Source organism: Gigantopelta aegis, chromosome 6 (genome assembly GCF_016097555.1).
Source record: "Gigantopelta aegis isolate Gae_Host chromosome 6, Gae_host_genome, whole genome shotgun sequence".
Taxonomy (NCBI): Eukaryota; Metazoa; Mollusca; class Gastropoda; order Neomphalida; family Peltospiridae; genus Gigantopelta; species Gigantopelta aegis.
This window is the reverse complement of record NC_054704.1, coordinates 83,478,427-83,503,328: the sequence shown is the minus strand read 5'-3', so window position 1 is coordinate 83,503,328 and position 24,902 is coordinate 83,478,427. Positions and strand designations below refer to the sequence as shown.

The following is a 24,902-nucleotide window of genomic DNA, read 5'->3' as shown; positions in this document are numbered from 1 at the left end:
CACACATATATATATATATTTATATATATATATATATAGAGAGAGAGAGAGAGAGAGAGAGAGAGAGAGAGAGAGAGAGAGAGAGAGAGAGAGAGAGAGAGAGAGAGCGAGAGAGAGAGAGGAAACCCGCTGTCGGTACTTCATGGGCTACTCTTTTTGATTAGCAGCAAGGCATCTTTTATATGCACCATCCCACAGACAGAGTAGTACATTCCACGACCTTTGATATACCAGTCGTGGTGCACTGGCTGGAACGAGAAATAGCCCAATGGGCCCATGGTATGTTACGAAGTAGAGAGTATCGATACAGAACAGAGACCTAATTCACCCAAACTAACGTAACTTCGCGATCTCACAGTCTAATTAATGTAAAAAGACTTGCAAGGACACTACTACGTATTTATTTATTTGTTTACTATTAGAGCTGTTTTCATAACTGAAATCAGACATGGCTTAGATTTTATAATTTAGATTATACATTTTCACACATCCAAAAGTGTTTCTGGTCATTCTGGCGTTTCTAATACCACGAAATGCATTTTTCATATTTAAAAAAGCGCACGTCTGTTTGAGAAGTAACGCTTATTAAATCGAGCTCTAGTCTACGTTTTAAGTTGTACCATGACATGGCGGGTTTTTTTGTATGTTGCATGTGCTGTAGCCCGAGTACTTCAGACTGTAAGAGAGCTAGACGGACATTTGGACAGTTCTACGCTCTCAACTGTCCAAATGTCCGTCTAGCTCTCTTACAGCCAGAGTACCCGGGCTACATGTGCTGCAACTACGACGCCACTTTGGGACGTCACTAGTATTGGAGGCGTGACCTACAAGGCGTGCATAGTTAACTTGCACTGTTTTGTGTATGCCGGGACGGGGTCGCATTTGAGCTTCGAGCTACAAGAAGTACAAATTAAATTCTTACAAATGATAGTTTTTTCCATGAAAATTTTAAAAAGAAAAAACATCACGTAGATAATATCTGTACCTGCACACTTTGTCTAATTATTAAGCTTAAAATGTATTAAATTTTAGCACCCATCCGGGAATTTGTATTCTATGTCCATAACCGAAACTGCCTTTTCGACCACACGTTCGAATATCATCCTCCATGGATTTTGTTATTATTAGATATTGCATAATATAATGTCACTATCCGGTACAAAAATTTCGGCGGATATTTCTACTCTGTCATTTTTTACTTCTCTGGAGCACAATATGTGTAGACTATGTAAAATTTTTGTTCTGTTTTTCATCACCATTATTATCCAAAAGGTGCCGATCGAACGAGCTTCCATGTTCAATTTGAATAACAGACAGTTCAGTTTCATACATACCCATGTTCCGGAACTTGTATTACCAGGGGCGTGTGTAGAAAGGGTTGGGGTTTTTGGTAATCAAAACCATGCTACAACTATCGCAGAGATAATTGTTAGATCAAAGTTGAAAGAAGCCACAGTGTGACAACGTCAAGTTTCAGTTTCTTACTTGTAACTACTTTGAGTTGACAACTGAAAATGTCAGGGTTGTATACAGCAAACAGAGGAACAAGAGGCTGTGACACGTCAATGTCAGGAATTGAGCAGAGGACTTTGCTGACCTGGACGTCGATGATGTGCAACACCTTCTGATCAGAATTCAGCAGAAATCCCAGATCCTTTTGAAACGAAGCGTGGGGCTTCAAGCAGGTGATTGGAACGTGTTGTACATCACGTGCTCGGGAGAAAACACGTAGACAAATATTACTGTGCTGTCCACAGCTACTCACGTCAACAAACCAAGCATGTTTGTTCGTGCTAAGCAGATACTCGTCGTCACATTTATTAGCCTGACACACTCCAGCTTCTGCTGCCACCATGTTTAATGCCGCCGATTTTAAGACATCACAATCTACTCTCGTCTGCCAAAATGTACAGCCAGGTCCAGTGAAGACATTCATAGCTGGAACTCCGCTGTAACGCTTCATTCTGCTAGGAGAGTCCGACTGAGCCTCGGGTGAAGGTTTTCTGATCAGGAGCCCGTCCATTGTAAGACTACACCACTCACTGTTCAACTTGTTTTTGTTAAACTTCACAGATGGCACTACAGAAATGAAGCGAAACATGAGTATATATTACTACATAGTGCAATATAATAATATAGCATTAGCAGAAGACCATGTCTTAAAGGTCACTTATCATAGTCCAAGTGCCATATCTCGCTTTTTATACATTAACTCATTGCTTGTCTATTGTGTTATATATAGGTTACGTTTAAAATGGTACACATAGGGCTAGATAAATCTGTCTGACCCGAGGGCTAGACGATTTCTACATACGCCGTGATGTCATAACTCATGCATTACAACGATTGACGTAATAACTCATGGTTTTCAAAATTATGTTTGGAATTTCGCGTTGTATCATTGTTTTAAAAATATTTAAACAAATTAAGATTTGCAACTTTATATTTATTGGTAAGTTGTTACATTTTTATGTTGAATGAGGTGGACTATATTTTTTCGCGTATGATTAAATGAGTTTGTTGGTGAAATGTTTACGAATCGTTCTACAATAAACAAACCGTAGCTTGCAAAATTAATGTTTTGTTACTGTAATTAAATGGGAAAGAAAAAGAATCAGTCACCGTTGTGAGGTATAGATATTGTAATTCCAACCCTCGGGAAACCTCGGCCCTCACAAAAAAACATTTTGTCTCTCGGGTTGGAATTGCCTTATCTATACGTCACAATGGTGATAGATTCTATTATTGACTAATACCAACATTTAAGTTCTCGATACTGTCGCTGCAGACCGTCAGCACTGAAGAGTAACTTCCTCGTGATTTCCTCCTCTGTAATAAATATAAATTCAACATATTGTTAAAAAAATCAATAACAGAACAGAACAGAACAGATCTTTATTTCGCGGTAGCATCAGAGGATTGTATACATATAACAAATAAATATATATATATGTCCAGATTTCAAGAGTCATATATATATATATATATGAACACAAATAGATACAAATTTTTAAAACTCAATAACAGAAAATAAAGCAAAATATACTAGGTTTTCCGGAGGAAACGTTACTATTTATAATGTTAATAAACTTACACCGGCACGTTTGCAGTTGAAGAGTTCGTTCATTTTAATCACATTAGGTCTCACAAATAATATTTTTAGCAGTATGATTCGCGTTTCTGTGAGTTTATGATATATAAATAGATAATAATGAAACTCATGTCCGATATCGTCCGTTGTTCTCTCAGTATACTTCACCATCTACCTTTCTCATTTGGTTAGAAATTACTAGATAGACGAAATCGAAGAAAAGTAATATCATTTGTCTTGTTTATGATGTTGAAATAACTTTCAAACTCTATTTTCACTTTTAAGAGTATGTATGTGGAACACTTTCCTGATTCGGTAATGGTACTATGTCAGTTTATGTGAATATATACCTAAAGTCTGCATTGATACAAACAACTAATATAAGTGTGTTAGTAACACACACGGTTGTCTATTCAGGCAAATTCTGGTTAATAATGAATGATTGTTTAAAATGTATTAATTTTTCAGTATTTCATTTTAGATATTATCATTAAACCATGTTTTTATTATTATTCAATGCACAATATCCAGAACAACAGTTACACCAATGATCAAACTAAGAATAACACCAAATTATATACAATAGAATGAAAACAAAACATAGAGGCTATTTTATGGTGTGTGTGTGGGGGGGGGGGGGGGGGGGTCGAATACTATTTTTATGTCAACGAGTGATGTGTGAAAACCATATTTTCACACATCCCCAGTTAACACATGAATCGAATTAAAAAAACACCATGAAATGGGCCTTGTTATTATATACGTCGTTCCTCATTTTTGACAATATCTTTCGCTTTTTTTTTGCTTTTTTTTGTTAATGTTGTTCTCTGATGCTATCGAAAACATGTAACACCATGATATATTTCTTACAGTTGAACTTTTGTTGCAAGTTTACTTGACCATGGTATTTTTTAAAGAAATGTTAATAAAAAGTATCTTTATTAAATTATTAAACTAATAATTACTTAATAATACTGCTGTGCAAACATACCTGATAAAATTATTCCCCCACCCCAAAAAAAAACCACAACAAAAAAACAAAACAAACCCAAACAAACCCACCCAGAAACACAAACACAAAACGAATCGAACTTACACTCAACGACAGAACATTGTGTCATCATTATTTAGCTTCGTATTTAATCAGTTTTCGATATTTTATCGTAATTTCACTTCATATCCGGGTTTTTTGTATAGGTACAATTGTTTAAATTACTCCTTTTTTTAATTTACAAGGGAAATAACTGATTCATTAATGTTCACAAAAATATAAAAATGATTTCTATATTTTCCTGTAGCTAAAATACAGTGAAAATTTGACTTTTCACTGAATATAACTTTTATGATTTCTGTAGAGCTATATATTTCATTGCTATGTATAAATTAAATATATACATATCATAGATCAGTGCTTACAGAAGGTATTTTGAAACATTTAGGGATACTGGCCAGTAAACGCTGTATTCACATCCATGAAAATATTGCCACCCCTGCAGAAGTAAAATTCAATATAGGTGGAACCTATACTATGAGCTCAATACTGCTAACAATACCTAACAGAATTTACCACAATTAAAAGTAATAATGAATCGAAATCAGAAAGAGAAGTTACAGGTAAATGTTCCTGCCTTTGGTACTCCAAAATCAACGGTTAACAGTCACTCACCTGTATTTCTGCTTTCAAAGACTATTTCGCCGTTAACCAAGTGAATTCCATTAACTGTGATTACTGCTTTGTGGGGGCCACTGCTTCCTGGTTTGTATAAAACATGCCCAATAATGGACGAAATGTTTGTCATCGTTTCTACCACTTCGTTCTCGTTGTCTTGTGGATCTGTAATGGCTGCCTGCAACTCGACTGGCTGATTACTCTGTGCGAGTGTTGTAACCTTTATGACATCAGAAGTGTGACCTGTCCAAGCATCCGTTACCTCAATACAAGATTTCATTTTTGATATGTTAAACGCATCAGCAGGATCTTCTAAGATTGTATCAATATTTTTAAATACATCTAGATCCACGTTGACTTCTTGTATGGGAATATTACGTAGTTCTGGACTCGCCATCAATGTTTTAATTTTGTTCTCAAGACCTTCAGACATGTCAGTAAACTCCACAGCCCTTGCAAACGACAATGCTTGTTGGCAATAGAGAGTATGCCCTTTCTTGGTGACTTCAGACTGTGCGAGCAGCTTCATCTCATCATTTCGTTCAGCTGTCTGCTTGGTTATATTTTCAAGAACGTGCTGCTTTAGCTGTTCTGCCTTTTCCTTCACTTTCTGTATTATCAGAGTTGATGAATCATCAATGGTTTTCAGAAGGTTTTGTTGCATTACGTTTAGTGTTTCATTCTGTTCCGCCAGCTTCTTTCTGTGTTCTTTAGAACTATCTGTTGATGTTTGTAGGTTCTTTACAGCTGTGCTGACCTTTTTCTTTCTGCCCGTGTAGATGTCCTTGAGGTTGTGTAAATCGTGGTTCCTGTGGGAAACATGGGCACATGAAGAGCATGCTGCCGATGAGCACTTCTCGCAAAACAGATCCAGTTTCATGGACTCGTGCAGTTTGCAGATGTCTTTTTGTTGAAAAAATTCTTCTCGAGGCATGTTAATGAATTCTGCTATCAGAAGAGTCTTGTGGTCCTTTAAAACTGGAAATCTTTTGTGGTATGATGCACACTCATCGCATAGGTACTGTTGGCAGTCTAGGCAGCGAACGTTTGCCTTCGACTTGTTCGGACACTGGTGACAAACAAGATCCCCAGGTTTGTTCTTCAGTCTGATGTACTCAACCAGATTCATTACCATGTTGTTTTGTGGAAATTTCTTTTGGATAGTAGTATCAACTCGCCATATCTGTTGACACTTAGGACAGGTAATTTGCTTTAGAGATTTATCGAACATTTTTTCTAGACAGTTGTTACAGAAAGTGTGGAAACAAGGAAGTATTTTTGGTGATTTATCTTTGTCATCATAATAATCAATACAGATATCACAAGTCGCAAATTCTTCCTTTATTTCCAGAATTGGTACAACAACCTCTTCAGCCATCGTGAGGAAGACGGTCACCTTGTAACAACAATTTTTATTAGTTTAGTGATTATATAAAATCTCACAACTGTCTGGTATCTTTGAGAATCTTAGACAGATAATCTAATGGTTAGTTTGTTACCATGTTGCTGTAGTGATAAACCAATAAAATGTGTTTCTAAAACAATCATACACTTTTATAGTCTTTTATATAGAAAAATATCTGTCTTATATAACTACATTTTGTAAAACAATAGCAGTTTTAGAAATAAGAAACGTGTATAATATTTCGAGAATTGGTACGACCTCCTCCGTCAGCATGGGAAATATATAGATAATCAATTTATTCCTGGAATCCCCGACTGTGTATTTTTTGTGCATTGACTGTTAAGATAGTATGATTGAATCTCGTGTGTTGGACAACTGTAAACAGGTACTTCATATCAAGGTTACTCCAGGGTCACACAACCTGTAATGATTAAAACAATAATATTAGCGAAAGGGAATAACTAACATGCTATTGTTTACAATACAACACATATTTAATTCAAACTACAACTACACTATTGCCAAGTCAAACATGTACATACACACACGTAGGCTCACGTGTGAACACAGGCACACACGCACATATGATTTAAGTGAAGGAATTCCCAACTAAATTTCGAACAATAGTTAATAATATTCTGTCTGTCTGTGTCCGTAACTCTTCCCCTCTTCATTTCTCTGAATCCCTCTATACTCCCTATCTCCCCCCCCCCCCCCTCTCTCTCTCTCTCGCTCTCTCTCTCTCTCGCTCTCTCTCTCTCCTCCTCCTCTCGCCCCTCTCTCTCTCTCGCTCCCCTCTCTCTCTCCCTCTCCCTCTCTCTCTCTCTCTCTCTCTCTCTCTCTCTCTCTCTCTCTCTCTCTCTCTCTCTCTCTCTCTCTCTCTCTCTCTCTCTCTCTCTCTCTTCCTCGCATCTCAGCATAATGATCTGAACTGATTTGATGAGTTAATGGTTTTATGCAGTGTTCATATATATTTTATGCATAAAAAAATTTTAAAATGATAATTTAAAAAATTTCGTAATCAACAAGATAATTAGTTTTATATTCAAAACACATTCAACTCAGTGTTTTATTTTCAATACTTTTAACCGTTTTGTCGTACTGTTTCTAGTAATAGTCTTTTGTAGTGTAAATTCCATGATCCATCATCATCAGATTCGTGAACTGGCTTATCAACCTTTACATCAGATGGAAATCTTTAGTTGTAAGTTGTCTTGTGTGTGCCTTGTCGTGGAGTATAGAACCCTAAAGCTGGATTTATACTTTTTGAAAGCCGTCACCCGCCGTAATACGCTAGCATACGCTACGCCGGTTGACGGCATCAGCTGGCGACTGCCGGCAGACATGACCGCGCGTTTAACGTCATTGTCCCAATCAACGCTCGCAGGCGCCGGCCTATTTTCAAGGCTCCACGGAGATATTTTAATTTTACTAGATGTTAAGATGGCTGACATAAAAGCTAATGCAGCAGTTATAATTGAAAGTAAAGTAACGACGCCACTATAGCACATGGACTGTTTAATCATCGGCTATTGGACGTTGTGACGGAACATGCTCTTATCTTTTCGCCTGTGGCGATGTTAATTGTTTTAGAGGGCCGTGTGCACTTGGTTACGTAATACCTCCGCGAGACCGTACCCCCTAATACACACTTAGACCAGGTGTGGAGGCCATGTGGCCAGTAGTTACGTAATAACTCAGGTAGTGCGGTTTACGACCTGGTATTTCTAGCGAACAGGCGACAGTAAGTCTGGCCATCTAAAGAAAAATACCGTCTCCGGGAGTTGTGGCAAAATCACATGATAGGTGAGGTACCGCGTTGTGCCCCCAGGCGATATTCGCTGTCTCTCAGATTTTTGAATAAATAGATAGGATTTTAGAGATATCGGGGAGAAACATAGGAAGGCTCCTGGGGAACGTTTGTCCGTCTGGACTGGTAAATATATTTTTCTGCTCTGTTGTATAACCTTGATGTGATTGATGTGACTTTAAATATTTTAATACTGTATTATACCAATATTATTTAGACAGTATTTCCGGTAATCTGACGAAGTAAATTGTAGGCTTCACTGTTCTAAAATATTAAAGCTAGCCGGTCATCCTAGAGGACCTAGGTACACTGTAGGTTATTGTCTTCATTGTGATATGTACCAGTATTAATTCTGTATTACAAGGTTACTGATGAGTAGTTAAGGGTTAATTAAAAATTAACCAGTTATGAATAGAGTTGTAATTCCTTTATTAATTAAGTTCCCCTGGAAGCGTTTCTCAATTATCACACGCGTGTGGATTGTATCACCGTGAAGTGATTAGAATATTGTGTAAACTAGACACCTAGTGATTAACTAATTAAGTCATTAGCTCTGGGTTGTTATTATATTGTTGTTGTTAATTAACTACTGCGGCAAGTACATTTGTCAGCGTAGTGTTAATACAAATTCCAAAGTGTATTGTGTTTTGTTGTGTTTTCTAGTGAAGTAAACGTGCTATATATATATATATTTTTATATCAGATCTTATCTCTGAGATACCTAGAGTCGAGCCACTCGGGTATTGGACTGCCCGATACAGAGAGATCTAATAGATATACAGTTAGGAGAGATATTTGGATAATCGTGTTTTATTCAGTTACGGGTATTATAGGATCCCCGTGACAGGAGTAAAAATTGGGGGCTTGTCTGGGATCTGAAACGGGACATGCATATTTAAAAAGTATTGTTTGTAAATGGGGGCTTTATAAATTATTTTTACAAATTACTAGAAGTAGCAACGTTGTTCACTAGAAAAAAAAATAATAATAAGTGCGTCATACCTAAACATGGATAAGAATTTGCTGGATAGGCCTACGCTCAGTGTAGTGGAGATTAAGCGAGCACGTAAGGCCGAATTAGTTGAAATCGCGAGTGAGCGGGAAATTGATTTAACATCAGCTAAAACATTAGGAGATATAAGAACAATTATTATCCAGGAAGTTTTTGGTGATAGTCCTGTTATGGAAGAAAGTGAGATTGTTCCAGAGATAGAAATAAATTAGTTGAGTATGGAACAACAATTAGCTTTTAAAAAGCTTGAGTACGAAAGAGAAGAATGTGCATTAGATAGAGAGAGAGAGAGAGAGAGAGAGAGAGAGAGAGAGAGAGAGAGAGAGAAGAGAGAGAGAGAGAGGGAGAGAGAGAGAGAGAGATAGAGAGAGAGAAAGAGAAGAGAGGAGATATAGAGAGAGAGAAAGAGAAGAGAGGAGAGAGAGAGAGAGAGAGAGAGAGAGAGAGAGAGAGAGAGAGAGAGAGAGAGAGAGAGAGAAAGAGAAGATAGAGAGACAGAAGAGAGAGATAGGGATAGAGAATTCCAGTTAGCAAAATTAAAAGTGGAACATGAGTTAAGTTGAATACTGAAGAAGTTAGACGGGAGGCAGGAAATGGGTTTAACATGTCGGAGGCTTATAGATCAGTGCCTGTATTTGACGACCAGGAGGTAGATATGTTCTTCCAACTTTTTGAACGGGCCGCTAAGCAGCTAAATTGGCCGCAGTCTAAGTGGACATTGTTAGCCGTGTCTAAGTTTAAGGGGAAGGCTAGCGTAGCTTATAATTCAATGAGTGATGAGCGAGCAAGTCAGTACGACCTAGTTAAGTCTGCAGTGTTGAGGGTTTACGAGTTACGACCTGAGGATTATCGTTTATGGTATAGCGAGTTGAGAAAAACGCAGGGTCAGTCTTATAGTGAGTTTGTGGCTAAGAAGGCAGGGATGTTTGATAAATGGGTGGTTTCTCATCAGGTAGAGTCATATACCGAGTTACGGGAGTTGTTGATCTTACAGGACATTAAAAATGGATTACCAGTTAGCATACGTATTCATTTAGAGGATCGTGATATCAAAAAAATAGAGGAGGCAGGCATAGTGGCAGATGATTACGTGTTAATACACAAAGCTCAGGCAGTACAGGGTAGCTCTATACAACAGGGTGATAAGAAGAAATTTCAGCCAGGTTTTTCCCGGGAAGGTAACTATTGGGGAGAGTCATCTAGTTGGTCAGCTAGTCAGGCAAGGAATGCACCTGGTGGGCAAAGTAAGGATAAACCTGCATTACCAGCCAATGCACGAACTTTTCGTCCACATTGCAGTTACTGTAAAAAGGATAACCATCTTGTCGGGGACTGTTTTAAAAGGAAACGCGATAATGCGCAAGTGGTCGGTTTAGTGAGGTCAGCTCCATTAGCGAGAGAGTTAATGGTTAGTCCCATGGCAGAGTAAGGAAACCCGTATGTGTCCACTGGTATGGTTTGTGATGTGAAACAAGAATTGAGTACTAAGGCAATATCAATCTATCGAGATACAGGGTGTAGCCAGTCACTTATAACGTCAGAGTGTTTAGCTGGTATAGATAATTCAGATACAGGACGTAGTTTGGCCTTAACCTCGGTTACTGGAGAAAATATGGTTGTCCGGTTACATAACATTTTCTTGTGTTCGAAGTTTGTGACGGGACCAGTCGTTATGGGTGTTGTGAAGGACTTGCCTTTTGAAAACATAGGAGTTTTGTTGGGTAACGATTTGACTAGTCAGTGTTGCCAGCCGCAAGGTGATAAATTGTTAATTGAAGACAGCCCTTTACCAATAGAAGAGTGTGAGGTTGATGAGATTAGTTATCCTGCGTGTGTAATGACTAGGGCTATGGCCGGAAGGGTAGCACGAGACCCAGAGGAAAATTGTGATTTGTCTGATACGTGTGTGAGCCATGAAATTGGAGTGGACGAGGTTATCAGTAAAATGATACATAAGTCAACTGAGGAACTAAATGTAGTGGAACCTGTTGACCTCCGGCAGAGGGGAAATGAACCAGTTGTGTTTGATAGAGGGGACTTACCTTGTAATAGACAAGAGTTAATCCTAGAGCAGGGGGCTGATCCAAATTTGTTGGCAGCTCGCACTACATTGTTAACTGAGGGTGAGATGGAGGATCAGATGTCAGGTTATTATATGGACAAGGGAGTATTAATGAATAAGAGTGTGGAGAAGGTTGTGCCTGATAGTGAGGAATGTGTGACAAGATGTAGGATTGTGGTGCCCTCTAAGTACCGTCCGTCACTGTTATTGTTAGCACATGAGGACGTGTTTGCTGGCCACTTAGGGCGGAATAAGACTCATAGTAAACTTGCCTCAGAGTTTTATTGGAAGGGAATGTTTGCAAATGTCAGTAAGCATTGTATGTCATGTCATGTGTGTCAGATTGTGGGGAAACCAAATCAGCTAATTCCTCCCTATCCCCTGCAGAAGGTTCCCATAGTTGGGGAAGCCTTTTCAAAAGTATTGATAGATGTCGTGGGGCCATTACCGAAAACGCGTTCAGGCAACCAATTCTTATTAACAATTATGTGCTTAATTACGCGTTTTCCAGTGGCGATTCCCTTAAGGAAGGTTACTGCATCTGTTGTAGCTAGTGCGCTGCTAAAATACTTCATGTATACGGGTTTACCAGGTGAAATTCAAAGCGACCGGGGTACGAACTTCATGAGCAAGTTGATCCAGCAAGTACTGTCTATGTTAGATATACGACAGATTCGTTCTGCTGCATTCCACCCTGAGAGCCAGGGTGCAATAGAACGTTTCCACCAGAGCATGAAAAGTATGCTCCGCTGCCATTGTTTCGACAATGGTACTGACTGGGACCAGTCAATCCCTTTCGTGTTGTTCGCAGCATGGAATGCAAAGCAAGAATCTTTAGGATTCACCCCATTTGAGTTGGTCTATGGGCATTCAGCCCGAGGCCCTCTCAAATTGGTAAAAGATAGTTGGTTAGACAAGGATAATGCCGAAAACCTGCTGATTTATGTAGGGAGAGTTATAGATAGGTTGTGGCAGGCGACTGAACTAGCTAGGAAGCATCTGAGCTATGCTCAGAGCAAAATAAAATCAGTGTTTGATAGGAAGGCTAGGAGTCGGGAATTTAAACCAGGGGATAAGGTGCTGCTGTACCTTCCCATTAAACGGGGTTCATTGCAGAACAGGTATTTCGGTCCCTATGTTGTGCACAAATGGGTTAATGAGACAGGGTATGTGATAAACACTCCTGATAGGGTTAGGAAAAGTAGGTATTGTCACATCAATTTGCTAAAAGGTTATTTTGACAGACTGCTGATAGTTCCAGTGTTACCTGTCCAAATTGAGAGTCACTCAATTGCCTGTGATGACGTCAAAACTGCAGAGATCAAATTAACCAACAGCCAGATTCTAGCAGACTTGAGTTCATATCTACAGCACCTTGACAGCCCCCAGCGAGCAAAGTTGACTACGTTGATTCAAGACAATGTTTCCATTTGTCAGGACTTTCCAACGGTTACCAATACCTTGATCCCGGATGTGCGCTTGGAACTCAACACTACACCGATTCGACAGCATGCCTATCGGATAAACGCTGTAAAAAGTGCGGCACTGAAAAAGGAGATAGATTACATGTTGGAACACGACATTCTGGAACCATCAAACAGTCAGTGGGCATCACCTGTTATACTGATTCAAAAGGGAGATAACAGTTTCCGGGTGTGTGCTGACCTACGTCGCGTGAATCAACTCATCAAGGCAGATGCCTACCCTCTACCCCGCCTTGACGATTGCATCGACCGAGTTGGACACGCTCAATACATCACCAAATTGGACCTATTGAAGGGTTTTTATGCCATTCCGTTAACGGAGGAAGCTAAGGACATTCTGGCGATCATCACACCTGACGGCCTCTTCCAATTCCGAGTGATGCCGTTTGGTTTGAAGACTGCCCCTGCTGCCTTTCAAAGGATGATGAACCAGGTGTTATCAGACTTAGAAAACGTCAGTGTGTACCTGGACGATGTGGTGTTAGCCACCGACACTTGGGATGAACATTTAACCGGTTTACAACAAATATTCAGTCGCCTACAGAAAGCTAACTTGACTGTGAACCTGGGCAAATGTGAATTCGTGAAAGCTTCAGTGACCTACTTAGGTCATACTGTCGGACATGGTTGCGTCGCCCCACTGCAGGCCAAGACACTAAGCATCAGCCAGTATCCTGCACCGACCAACCGTCGTGAAGTTTGCCAGTTCCTTGGTATGGCCAGTTATTATCGTCGTTTCTGCACTAAATTTGCGACGGTAGCTGCCCCCATCACATCGCTGTTAAAGAAGGAAACGAAGTTCCAGTGGTCAGATGAATGCGAGAAGTCATTCAACCGTCTTAAGCAGATGCTCTCCTCGTTTCCCGTGATGGCAGCACCAGACTACCGAATGCCTTTCAAGCTGACTGTGGATGCCAGTGACGTGGGAGCTGGAGCTGTGCTGTTCCAAGAAGACGAAAATGGACTGGACCATCCTGTAAGTTTCTTCTCCAAAACGTTTGACAAACACCAGGTGAACTATTCCACTATAGAGAAGCAAGCTTTGGCCATGGTACAAGCTCTGAAGCATTTTCAGATCTACGTGAAATCGGCATTGCATCAAGTGGTTGTCTTTACAGAACATAATTCGCTTACTTTCATTCACAGAATGAAAGCCACCAACCAGAGAGTTTTGAGATGGAGTCTTCTTCTGCAGGAATTCCCAATTACCATAGAACACATCAAGGGCACATCCAATGTAATCGCTGATGCCCTGTCCCGAAGTTGAACGTTGTGCTAATGTGTTGACGTTCTTGATTTCTGTTTTTGTTTTTATATATTTTATTGTATACCAGGGCCCATATTTTCGAAGCTCTCTTAGTGCTACGAAATAGTAAAACCATCGTAGGGTGTGACGTCACTACAGCACACGCCATAGTGACGTCATAGCTTACGATAATTTTACGATTTCGTAGGCTAAGATTGCTTCGAAAATATGGTCCCAGGGACTCAGAGACTCAGTGTGATTACTGGTAGTCACCTTATTACTATGTGTTATAAATGCCCGGATGCTTCGATTAACGCACTTTTTGTTTTGTTTAAATGTAGTATATTTCCCTATTCCTAGAGTAGAGGAAATATCCTTTTTGAGGTGGGGGTGTGTGATGGAACATGCTCTTATCTTTTCGCCTGTGGCGATGTTAATTGTTTTAGAGGGCCGTGTGCACTTGGTTACGTAATACCTCCGCGCGACCGTACCCCCTAATACACACTTAGACCAGGTGTGGAGGCCATGTGGCCAGTAGTTACGTAATAACTCAGGTAGTGCGGTTTACGACCTGGTATTTCTAGTGAACAGGCGACAGTAAGTCTGGCCATCTAAGGAAAAATACCGTCTCTGGGAGTTGTGGCAATATCACATGATAGGTGAGGTACCGCATTGTGCCCCCAGGCGATATTCGCTGTCTCTCAGATTTTTGAATAAATAGATAGGATTTTAGAGATATCGGGGAGAAACATAGGAAGGCTGCCGGGGAACGTTTGTCCGTCTGGACTGGTAAATATATTTTTCTGCTCTGTTGTATAACCTTGATGTGATTGATGTGACTTTAAATATTTTAATACTGTATTATACCAATATTATTTAGACAGTGTTTCCGGTAATCTGACGAAGTAAATTGTAGGCTTCACTGTTCTAAAATATTAAAGCTAGCCGGTCATCCTAGAGGACCTAGGTACACTGTAGGTTATTGTCTTCATTGTGATATGTACCAGTATTAATTCTGTATTACAAGGTTACTGATGAGTAGTCAAGGGTTAATTAAAAATTAACCAGTTAGGAATAGAGTTGTAATTCCTTTATTAATTAAGTTCCCCTGGAAGTGTTTCTCAATTATTACACGCATGTGGATTGTATCACCGTGAAGTGATTAGAATATTGTGTAAACTAGACACCTAGTGATTAACTAATTAAGTTATTATAGACCGTGGGCCACTATAACCCCCCCCTGCCCCCCCCGGGATTTTTCAAGATGAGTATATCTTTGAAGCCTATCCATAGACATATTCGAATCAGCTTGTCTGCAGGCAATCTGTTGGTGGGTGTGCCTGTAGGGCACGTTTGAGTGTAGGCACCCTATTTATTTTTAACAGGGCAAATTTCTGATCAAGGTGAATGTTCCACATAATTTTCAAAAATATTTGAAAATAATTCTGGACTATATCACTGCTTTTACTTTAAAGCTGGGTTACTGGTGAATGTATTCCACCAAAAAATAATAAATTTTTGGCATCTGACTAAGCATAGTGAGTCAATGAATATGAAATGTCCTGAGTATTACAAACATAGTATGTGAAAAAACTGCATGGCAATATTGAAGTTAACATTCAGACATATTTTGAACAGGTTTTAGACCAAATTATGAATGCTATTCATGCTAAATTACATGTTCATAACAACAAACCACAAAGCAGTGCAATATATGTGGTATGGATATAGTACCGGGGGTATACTCGCCAGCAAAAGTTACAGTTCCCGATATACGTAATTCTCTATGTACATGTGTATATATACATACCGTACCTAAAACATTCTGATCCTTTTATTATTGTATTGTATTTAATATCTGAAGGCAGCATTACTTAAATATGGTGCAGTACATGCTGTCTAAACCATTTACATGGATATTTTGAATATTTTTTATATTACACACAAGTCTTACAAACATAAAAAGTGAATTTACATACCATTCTAGGCAAGTCTGCATAACATATACAATTTATCTATCTCACAACAGTTCATCTTACAATAGCTAGTTTTTTTGTTGCTATAAAAATCTAACTTTCATTCCCAATTCTCAATCATTTTATGTGACCCAAATATAATATATGCGAAGTTTACAATTTTCTATTTCTACATCCTTCCTTTTATTCTATAAAGTAGATGTTAATAACAATTACAAAACAATATAATATGAGGTATGAATAATTATATACTTCGCAAAATAAGATACTAGTAAGCAATGCCAGAAATGTATTAATTTCTATGTATACACATACTTAGGATTGCCTGAAGCTTTTATTATTAAAAAACCAAATTGACCTGGCTTTTTTCTATAACATATTGAGGCTTCATTATTCAAATATGGTTAAGTATATGGAGTTTATATACTATGTTCACAAATTTATGAAGATGTCCCTCTGTTCTTAGTACCAGCCAATTATAAGTACCTCTCCTCGGCATGTGTGTTAAAACATTTACAATTCATCTATCTCACAGAAGCTTGTACTATTTTTAAAAACATATTTGTATTTAAATTGTGCTTAATTTATGCTTAGGTTTATATAATTGACATCAGATATAGGCATCAGGCATATCTAGCACTTGACTTTCTTTCCTATTTCAGTCTTATCATCTGACTCAAATATAATGTCTATTATGTTCACAATATCTGTAATTTCTTATTTTTCCTCTGGGCCTTTGCTCTTGTTCCTCCCTCAATATGTCAACAGCTCTTGCATTATCAGATCACAAACCATCCAATTCAGCTTCAGTATTTCTTTGGACATTTCTCAGCCATTTCTATGTGGTTGAGGAATACCCTGGACTTTGTGATGTGACTAATACCATATGAGACCATGGCAATTTGCTCTCTTCCAATTTGCTCTATTGGTACAGCATATTTTCAGGGAATATCTACTGGATGGAAGGTTTGCAGCTAATCCATAGTAGCATAATAACAGCATTCATGGTTTGGCACTAAATTTCTCATGTGAAAGGGGTTCTTCCAAGCCACACTTGATCTAAGGAATCCCTACAAAGGTCTTAAGAGACTGGAAGACCTTTTAAATGAAAAAAAGGAAGAAAACTCTGCCCTCAGCTTCTTGGGAAGAGGGTTCTATTTGTGAGACAAAGTACATGTTTCAAATGCAAACCATGTCTGGGGATGTTGTAAAGTGCACAAGAAGATGCAGAGACAAAGATTATACTTCAATGTCTGTACATTGCTGCCAGTTCACCATCCCAGATACAGACATTTGTATACACTCAATTTGGCAACGAGGCATCTTATATATGTGCACAGCATCATTAAGGATGCAGGGAAGACACCAACTAGCAATTCCAGCTGTGCTTGCCAGTACTGGCTATGATACCAACAGTGTTTTTATGCAGAATGGAAAACTGGAGGTTTTGAATATTCTCAAGCAACACCAAGACTTCCTTGAAATGTTGTTAGCTCATGGAAGTTCAGCAAAAATTGATGTTCATATATTTAAGAAGTAGATCATTTCATATACCTTCTCTATGGGAGTGCAGGTTTGAATAACATACAAAAATATCATGACTTGAGAAATATCTGGAAATGTTTGTTGCCAAACCAAGGATGATAATATTGAACTACAGTAGAATATAAATCAGCCTTCTCCACTCTACATGTATGTATTCACTGAGAATGCTCTGACAATGCACATAAAGAGAACAAATTGCCAAGTTGTCATTTGATATCAGTCATACCAGCCAGTCCAGGCTGTTCCCTAACCAAATTGTCATAAGGCTGAGAAATTCTAGAAGGCACACTAGAGATGAAATAGTGATATGATACCATGAGAGCTGATGGACATACTGATGGGGGAACCAGAGCAGAGCCTGGAGAAGGAGAATACCAGAAATTGTGAACATGACAGACATACTTTAATTGCATGAAAATGCAATGGAATATGAAAGGAAGTCAAAACTTTCCTAGATAATATTTGATGTAGAAACTAATTATATACACTTAAGTTAAGCACAATGTAAATATAAAGGCAAATCTAAAAATATTGCAAACACAGACTAGTATAAGATGAACTTCTGTGAGATAGATGACTTGTACATGTAATGCAAAAGAAATTATGGTAGGTACACAAAACTGATGCTTGAAATTTTTAATACTGGTGTTTAGTAAAGAGGGACATATTCATAATATTGATGCACATACATGTATACTCAACAAAATTAATTAAGGGCTAGTAAACTTTCTTATATTATAATATAATTCTTTGTTACTGTCATATTATTTTAACATGTTTTGGTCATATATATGGCTTCTATACATTGTTTCATTAAACCTTTACTGGTTATACACGCAAAAAACACTGGGATTTCACATACTTATGAAAAATATTGAAATGAGCATTAGGCAAGTATGTTACACATTTGTTCAGAATGTGTTTTTTGTCATTGTGTTCCCTCAGAATTGTTATTTAAGTCATTAAGTTTAAGAACATGCCACAATGCTGACAACTTTCAACGGAAGAAGTTGTATTTTCCCCCATATTTAAAGGAAAATGCTAAAATAGCTATTGGACCTTAATTAATTTTGTTGAGTATAGTATAGGCAGATATACTGAACCATATTTGAATAATGCTGCCTCAATATATTAAATACAGTGCAATTGTTAATAGTAAAAGGTTCAAGCAGCCCAAAATATGTGTAAATATAGAAAATAATGCATTTCAGGCATTGCTTAACTTTTGCCGATGAGTATATCATTATTCATACCACATATTGCATTGTTATTTGGTTTCTTACTATTAACATCTAGTATAGGATGAATATCATGCATTTTGGCCTTATATCTGTTAAAAATTTATATGGATGACAACTTTATCACTATATTTAATTTTTCAATATAGTGTTTTTGGGACAAAAAATGTGCAACGGTACCCCCATTCAAATGGCGATATTTTTTTTAATCCACCAACATTTTTGCTGCAGACAAGCAGATATTAAATTCATATATAATGAGGTATCTAAAAATACTTGTCTCCAAAAATCCCTGGGGGGGGGGGGGTTCAGTATCTGGCCCATGGACTATTAGCTCTGGGTTGTTATTATATTGTTGTTGTTAATTAACTACTGCGGCAAGTACATTTGTCAGCGTAGTGTTAATACAAATTCCAGAGTGTATTGTGTTTTGTTGTGTTTTCTAGTGAACTAAACGTACTATATATATATATATATATATATATATATTTATATCAGATCTTATCTCTGAGATACCTAGAGCCGAGCCACTCGGGTATTGGACTGCCCGATACAGAGAGATATAATAGATATACAGTTAGGAGAGATATTTGGATAATCGTATTTTATTCAGTTACGGGTATTATAGGATCCCCGTGACAGACATCTAACATAATGGTCAGGGGAAACCCGCTACATTTTTCCATTAGTAGAAAGGGATATTTTATATGCATCATCCCACAGACAGGATAAAACATACCAGTTGTGGAGCAATGGTTGGGACGGGGAAAACCTCAATCAGACAATGAGTAAACCGAGTAAATGAATAAAACTCCCTATTATATGTGTTGTGGAATGATGTGGCTACTTCTGATTGGCTGAATTGCCGGCGTTTGCAAGCGCACATCTTGAAAGTTCAACACAATTGAACTCTGGAAATTTGTATGCCGACATTCGCCAGTTTACAGCGAGTGCTCGCCAGCGTTTAAAGTGTAAACCTATGCGCTGGTGATCGCCGGAATCCGCCGGCTGCGGGCGTATGCCAGCGTATTACGGCCGGTGACGGCGTCAAAAGTACAAATCCAGCTTAAAGGGACATTCCTGAGTTTGCTTCATTGTAAGATGTTTCCGAAAAATATAATATTTCTACGATTAAGCTTACATATTAAATATATTTTCTTGTTTAGAATATCAGTGTCTGTATATTCAATATATTTCTGGCCGTCTTGATATTTGTAAGAAACCCAAACTGGATTTTGTCTTCAAATAATTTCGTAAGTACGAAAAAATATATTTTAGGAAATAAAATGAAATTTAACCTAGTACAAATAGTAAAACGATCAGAAACACGTTTAATATACAGTCACTAATATTTTATGCCGAAAAATATATTCGATATGTAATTGCAATCGATAAAAAGTCTCTGTTAGTCGACAACATCTTAAAAATTGCAGCAAACTCAGGAATGTCCCTTTAATAACACTCTACGCTACAAAGTCGGCCTAGGTACTACCGGGTCATTGCGACATCAGGATCATCAAACAAAAATAAATTAAAAAAACACAGTGGTTTGCAAATGAATAATGGGAATTAAAACATACTACATTAACTTTTAAATCTTATAATAATTAGAAAACTATTTTAATCCATATTTCATTTCAACTCATTTTCGTGCTTAAATCCAAATAAGGTTCAAGCACGCTGTCCTGGGCACACACCTCAGCTATATGTGCTGTCTGTCCAGGACAGTGGGTTTAGTTGCTAGTTGGTTAGTGGTTAGTGAGAGAGAAGAGGGTGTAGTTGCCTTACACCTACCCAATGAGCCCTTAAGAACTCGCTCTGGGTTGGAGCCGATATAGGGTTGCGAACCCTGTACCTACCAGCCTGTAGTACGATGGCTTAACCACTGCGCCACCGAGGCCGGCTTTTAGTCCATAAACGTTCTTACGCTATATGGCTGTAATTGTAACAACAATGGTTAATGAAAGTGATATACCATCTAAACTATTCCGTGGGACATACGAATTGATAATCAACACTGCCAACAGTGTTTGGTTTTCTAATATTGTTGTTACATTATGGTCTTATTTCGTACAGATGTTTGACTTTGTGTCCAAATATGTTTTAACAATAAATAGTGCAAAATAATATCACGTATTGTGTTGGATACTTAACTATGCGTAGTACTAGTCAGAGGCTAAATCCGTGGTGGGCGTGCCTGAACCTTCGTGGATAGGGGCACGTTAATAGAGTTTCCCAGTTCCCAGTTCCCAGTTGTACTAAGTCCGTTTCGCATAGGGTCATCGGGTTTCTTCGTGTAGCGTTGGTACTGGTTAACAACATGTAAGTTTATTGTTATGACTGGACTCGAGAATAATCAAACTAAAGCTCTGTGGCATCAGCTTGATGAAAAACATTGTATTTTAGACATATTACGTATGTCGACGATTGCCAAAGTATTACATAGAATTTCCTCTAGCCTTCCCCAACATATCAATATCAATAAGGGGAGGTGACTCGAGCTACCATTTCTCTTACAACAAGTTGTTTTAAAACGTAGCTAACGAACGAAAGCGAGTTGAATACGTTTTTAAACAATGAGTTGTAAAATAAATGGTATCTAATGGACACGAATGCAGTATTCTATTTCTTACAACCCCAACCGACGTTTTAAACAAATTTAACGTGTGTTTCAACTAAAACTTATTTACAGCCCTTGAGCTTCTAGCCGACGTCTGGCACAGACGTTGTTCCATCTGGGTCATGTTGCCCAGGGACTCCTGAGGGCATCCTAAAGTTTTATGTCAGACATTTGGAGGCTATATCTACTAAATACGATGAATCACTGACCAAAATGATGACTGGTGCTATTCCATATTTTGAACTTGTGCATACATTTTCATTTCTTTGGTAAAACTCTGATATTTATTATTTTTCATCGTTTTAGATGAAATACTTGACAGCTGTAGTAATCATTACGGGTGCCACCCATGGGGCAGGATATGTTCACCTTTCGTGAACACCTGATATCATCACTCTTATGACAGTGAGTCATGAGTGCATGGTATCACAGCTGCACTTATTCTAAAATCTTAATAATTTCCTTCCAATTCACTCTCTGACTTTACACGTGTAATAGCATATATTTACAGGTCTGACATTTGGGTTTGTCAGCTGACCAGCCGGAAATGTCCGTAATGACGTCGTGTATGGAGGCGCTCTGTCCGGTGCTAGTTTTGATTTAGTAAACAAGTCTGGAAATGGCAGTCCTCTTTGTAGCGATGCAAGAGGGATGAAATGTCCAGTAAAGGATCTCCTAGGGAGTGGCTTTTCTAAAGCCGAGGCACTAGAATCAAACACTAGTTTGCCAAACTCCCATTCGACTCTGCATTGTTTGGAGATACGGTCCTGGTCATGTGTTACGGTTTTGTCGTTTATGCGTCACAAGTAAATTTCATGTTAACATAGTTATATGTCAGAGATAAATTTCATGTTAACATAGTTATACCAATCTATTTCGATCCTGTGGGTTTTGGGGTGGGGTTTTTTTTTTTTTTTTTTTTTTTTTTTGTTGTTGTTGTTTTTTTGTTGTTGTTTTTTTTTTGGGGGGGGGGTTCATTGGATGGTATTGTGGCGCGACCTAGTCCTCATCTTGAAGCGGCCAGTCGTACGTCTTTAAATTACAATCAGACGTACATGTTATTAGTATGTGTTGCTGTATAAAAAATGGTATTCTCACCAACGGGTGTGGAAACAATTGCGTTACAGCAATCGTATCTATAGTTGACATTATTTTTTATGTTTATTTTACAAATGAAAGAGGAAGAAATAAACGTTTATTTATTTATAAGTTACAAGTAACATGCTAAATCATTTCGTCCATATTTTTTTCAGTGTATGTCTTTAGTCCAATGGCGTTATAATTTGTATGCAAGCATTTATTGCTGTAGTATAGTACTAAGTATATATGTATTTTCTCTTTCATTATTTCAGTGTATTGCCCAATGGACGATTAGCTTGTGCTAAAACTGTCACCCTCACTAAATAAAGTTATTATTATTTTTATTGTATTATTATTATTATTATTATTAAAAGTCAAAACTTATGTTATGTTAAAACTGAAATTTTCTCGATTTTCTAATCTGTTGCCCTGAATTTCGTTCCAAAGCACGTACAAATCCATTTGGTAATAAATATCGCTCTCCATGAATCGCCAACAATCACCAAAAGTCTCATGTAGGAGACTAAAATACGTATCTATGTGGGATAGGCCCATTCCACCTGAGTGTTCCCTTTTTTCATTATTCAATAATATAAATATCACCATTAAAAAACATACCTCAAAATTGTTTTTACAAAAAGTATACTCTGCTTTAGCTATCACATTGTATGTTCGCTGTTTTGTTGAAATAATGAATAAATGGATGTTCAACAACACCCCAGCACAAAAATAGAGATCGACTATTGGGTGTCAAACAAGGTTGTTGAAATAAATAAAAACATCCTACGCCGAAACTGCTTTGGCCAACAAGATCACGTGGTCATGCAAAGACTATACGACCTCATCACATGCGGTCATGTTGGATAATTCGATGAGGTTTTGGGGGATTTCGACCTAGGATGGGGCTTGCTTTGAAACAAACCAACTTCATGTGACATTATCAGAAATTATGGACAAGTAAAAAAAACCTCAAGTAATAAATGAAGAAGATAGATCATAATTGGTACCACAACGTACAAATCAATATATTATTAAGGAAATTTACGTCCCGAGCCATAACCTGTATAGCCTATAGGTTGCTAATATAACCTAAGTTAATAGCCAAGTTAGAGAGAGGCGTGGTGTTTAAAATGACTGACATAAGCAGTATTTTATGTATGTCAGATGGATGACGTGAATCACAGCATTGGTTGAAAGATATGTTGACCTTCAGACTCCACTTTAATGTCCCAGATTTGTGAGCCGTGGCCGTCTCTGTTCCCCATCCTGGACCCCCCCCCCCCCCCCCCCCCCCCTCACCACCACTACCCACTGGACACATCAGTGGTAAAACTGCAGCTTCTCAAATAAAAAATATAATCAGCAAAAATATGAGTTTCGATACATACCTGATCCAGTGTGTGTGATCCTGTCGAACATGTCAGAACGCAAACGTGACGACAGTCGATAATAACAAAGCCAACTATTTAAAGATTTGTCTCCTGAAGTGTGTAGCCGTTACTGAGTTGTATAATGTTAACAGTTCACACACTATGTGACACAGTAAAATCGTCACACTCTTTCGTTATGAAAGATCAACTTCCTGTTTCACCTGTTTATTTTAACTTGTAGATTTGGGCTGTTCTAGAGTCGGTCACACGGAGAAGGCGGAGGCGGGTGTGGATTTATTACCTACCATCATCCACGAAATAACATTTTATTTAAACAATGTATGCATAGGAAAAAGGATGTACCAGGCATAAAATAATAGTTACGGTGTTCACTCACCCCCCCCCCCCCCCCCCAACAGCCACCCAACACACTCCATGATATCAATACGGCAACGTACCTTATTGAATTACCACGCTGAAGCAAATTAGTCCGCCATGTACTGTAACCAGGTAACTGTGTCACGCATAATGCATACCCACAATAAACTGACTTGCTGGTAGTTAGGTACGGTTACCTTACACGAAATCACAGGCTTCCGGATCATAGTTCAACACATCTATATTATATTTCAGGCCCGTAGGAACCGAGGGGGTGGGGGCACGTACCCCCCCCCCACACACACACACACACACTTGTAAGCTTTTTTTTATCACATAATGTTTGTCATTGTAACCAAAATCTTATATAGTTTGTACCCGATCTATCAGTGCCCCCCCCCCCCCCCCACACACACACACACACATACACACTTCCAAAAGTCATTCCTACGGGCCTGTATTTATAGGATGGTTTGCACCAAATCAAAGAGTTCGTCGTCAAAGTTCGAGGTGTACCGTCGGTTTCTGGCTGTAGTTTACGGCTGTTTTTATTAGTACCACTCGATGGAACGAGTTATACGCGTCTATATAGAGTTAATATAGTCTGACTCACAGTAGTTTACGGCTGTTTTTATTAGTACCACTCGATGGAACGAGTCGTACGCGTCTATATAGAGTTAATATAGTCTGACTCACAGTAGTTTACGGCTGTTTTTATTAGTACCACTCGATGGAACGAGTCATACGCGTCTATATAGAGTTAATATAGTCTGACTCACAGTAGTTTACGGCTGTTTTTATTAGTACCACTCGATGGAACGAGTCATACGCGTCTATATAGAGTTAATATAGTCTGACTCACAGTAGTTGACGGCTGTTTTTATTAGTACCACTCGATGGAACGAGTCATACGCGT

General features: G+C 38.4%; 1 protein-coding gene across 1 annotated transcript; it reads right to left on the bottom strand.

Moving 5' to 3' along the window:
• Positions 1-166: 166 nt before the first annotated feature.
• LOC121375622 (E3 ubiquitin-protein ligase Midline-1-like) lies at positions 167-23,932 on the bottom strand. The gene is made up of 4 exons (XM_041503167.1): positions 23,627-23,932; positions 4,758-6,586; positions 2,761-2,829; positions 167-2,079 (listed from the first exon to the last, which is right to left on the bottom strand). The coding sequence occupies exons 2-4, from the start codon at positions 6,136-6,138 to the stop codon at positions 1,430-1,432; spliced, it is 2,100 nt and encodes a 699-aa protein (XP_041359101.1). The 5' UTR covers positions 6,139-6,586; positions 23,627-23,932; the 3' UTR covers positions 167-1,429.
• Positions 23,933-24,902: the final 970 nt, after the last annotated feature.

Excerpts from the sequence above, each read along its gene's own strand:
- LOC121375622 (XM_041503167.1), bottom strand. The coding sequence starts at position 6,138 with ATGGCTGAAGAGGTTGTTGTACCAATTCTGGAAATAAAGGAAGAATTT. Across the intron at positions 2,830-4,757 it reads CTTTGAAAGCAGAAATACAG|AGGAGGAAATCACGAGGAAG; the intron begins GTGAGTGACTGT and ends TATTTATTACAG. Across the intron at positions 2,080-2,760 it reads ACAGTATCGAGAACTTAAAT|TGCCATCTGTGAAGTTTAAC; the intron begins GTTGGTATTAGT and ends TCATTTCTGTAG.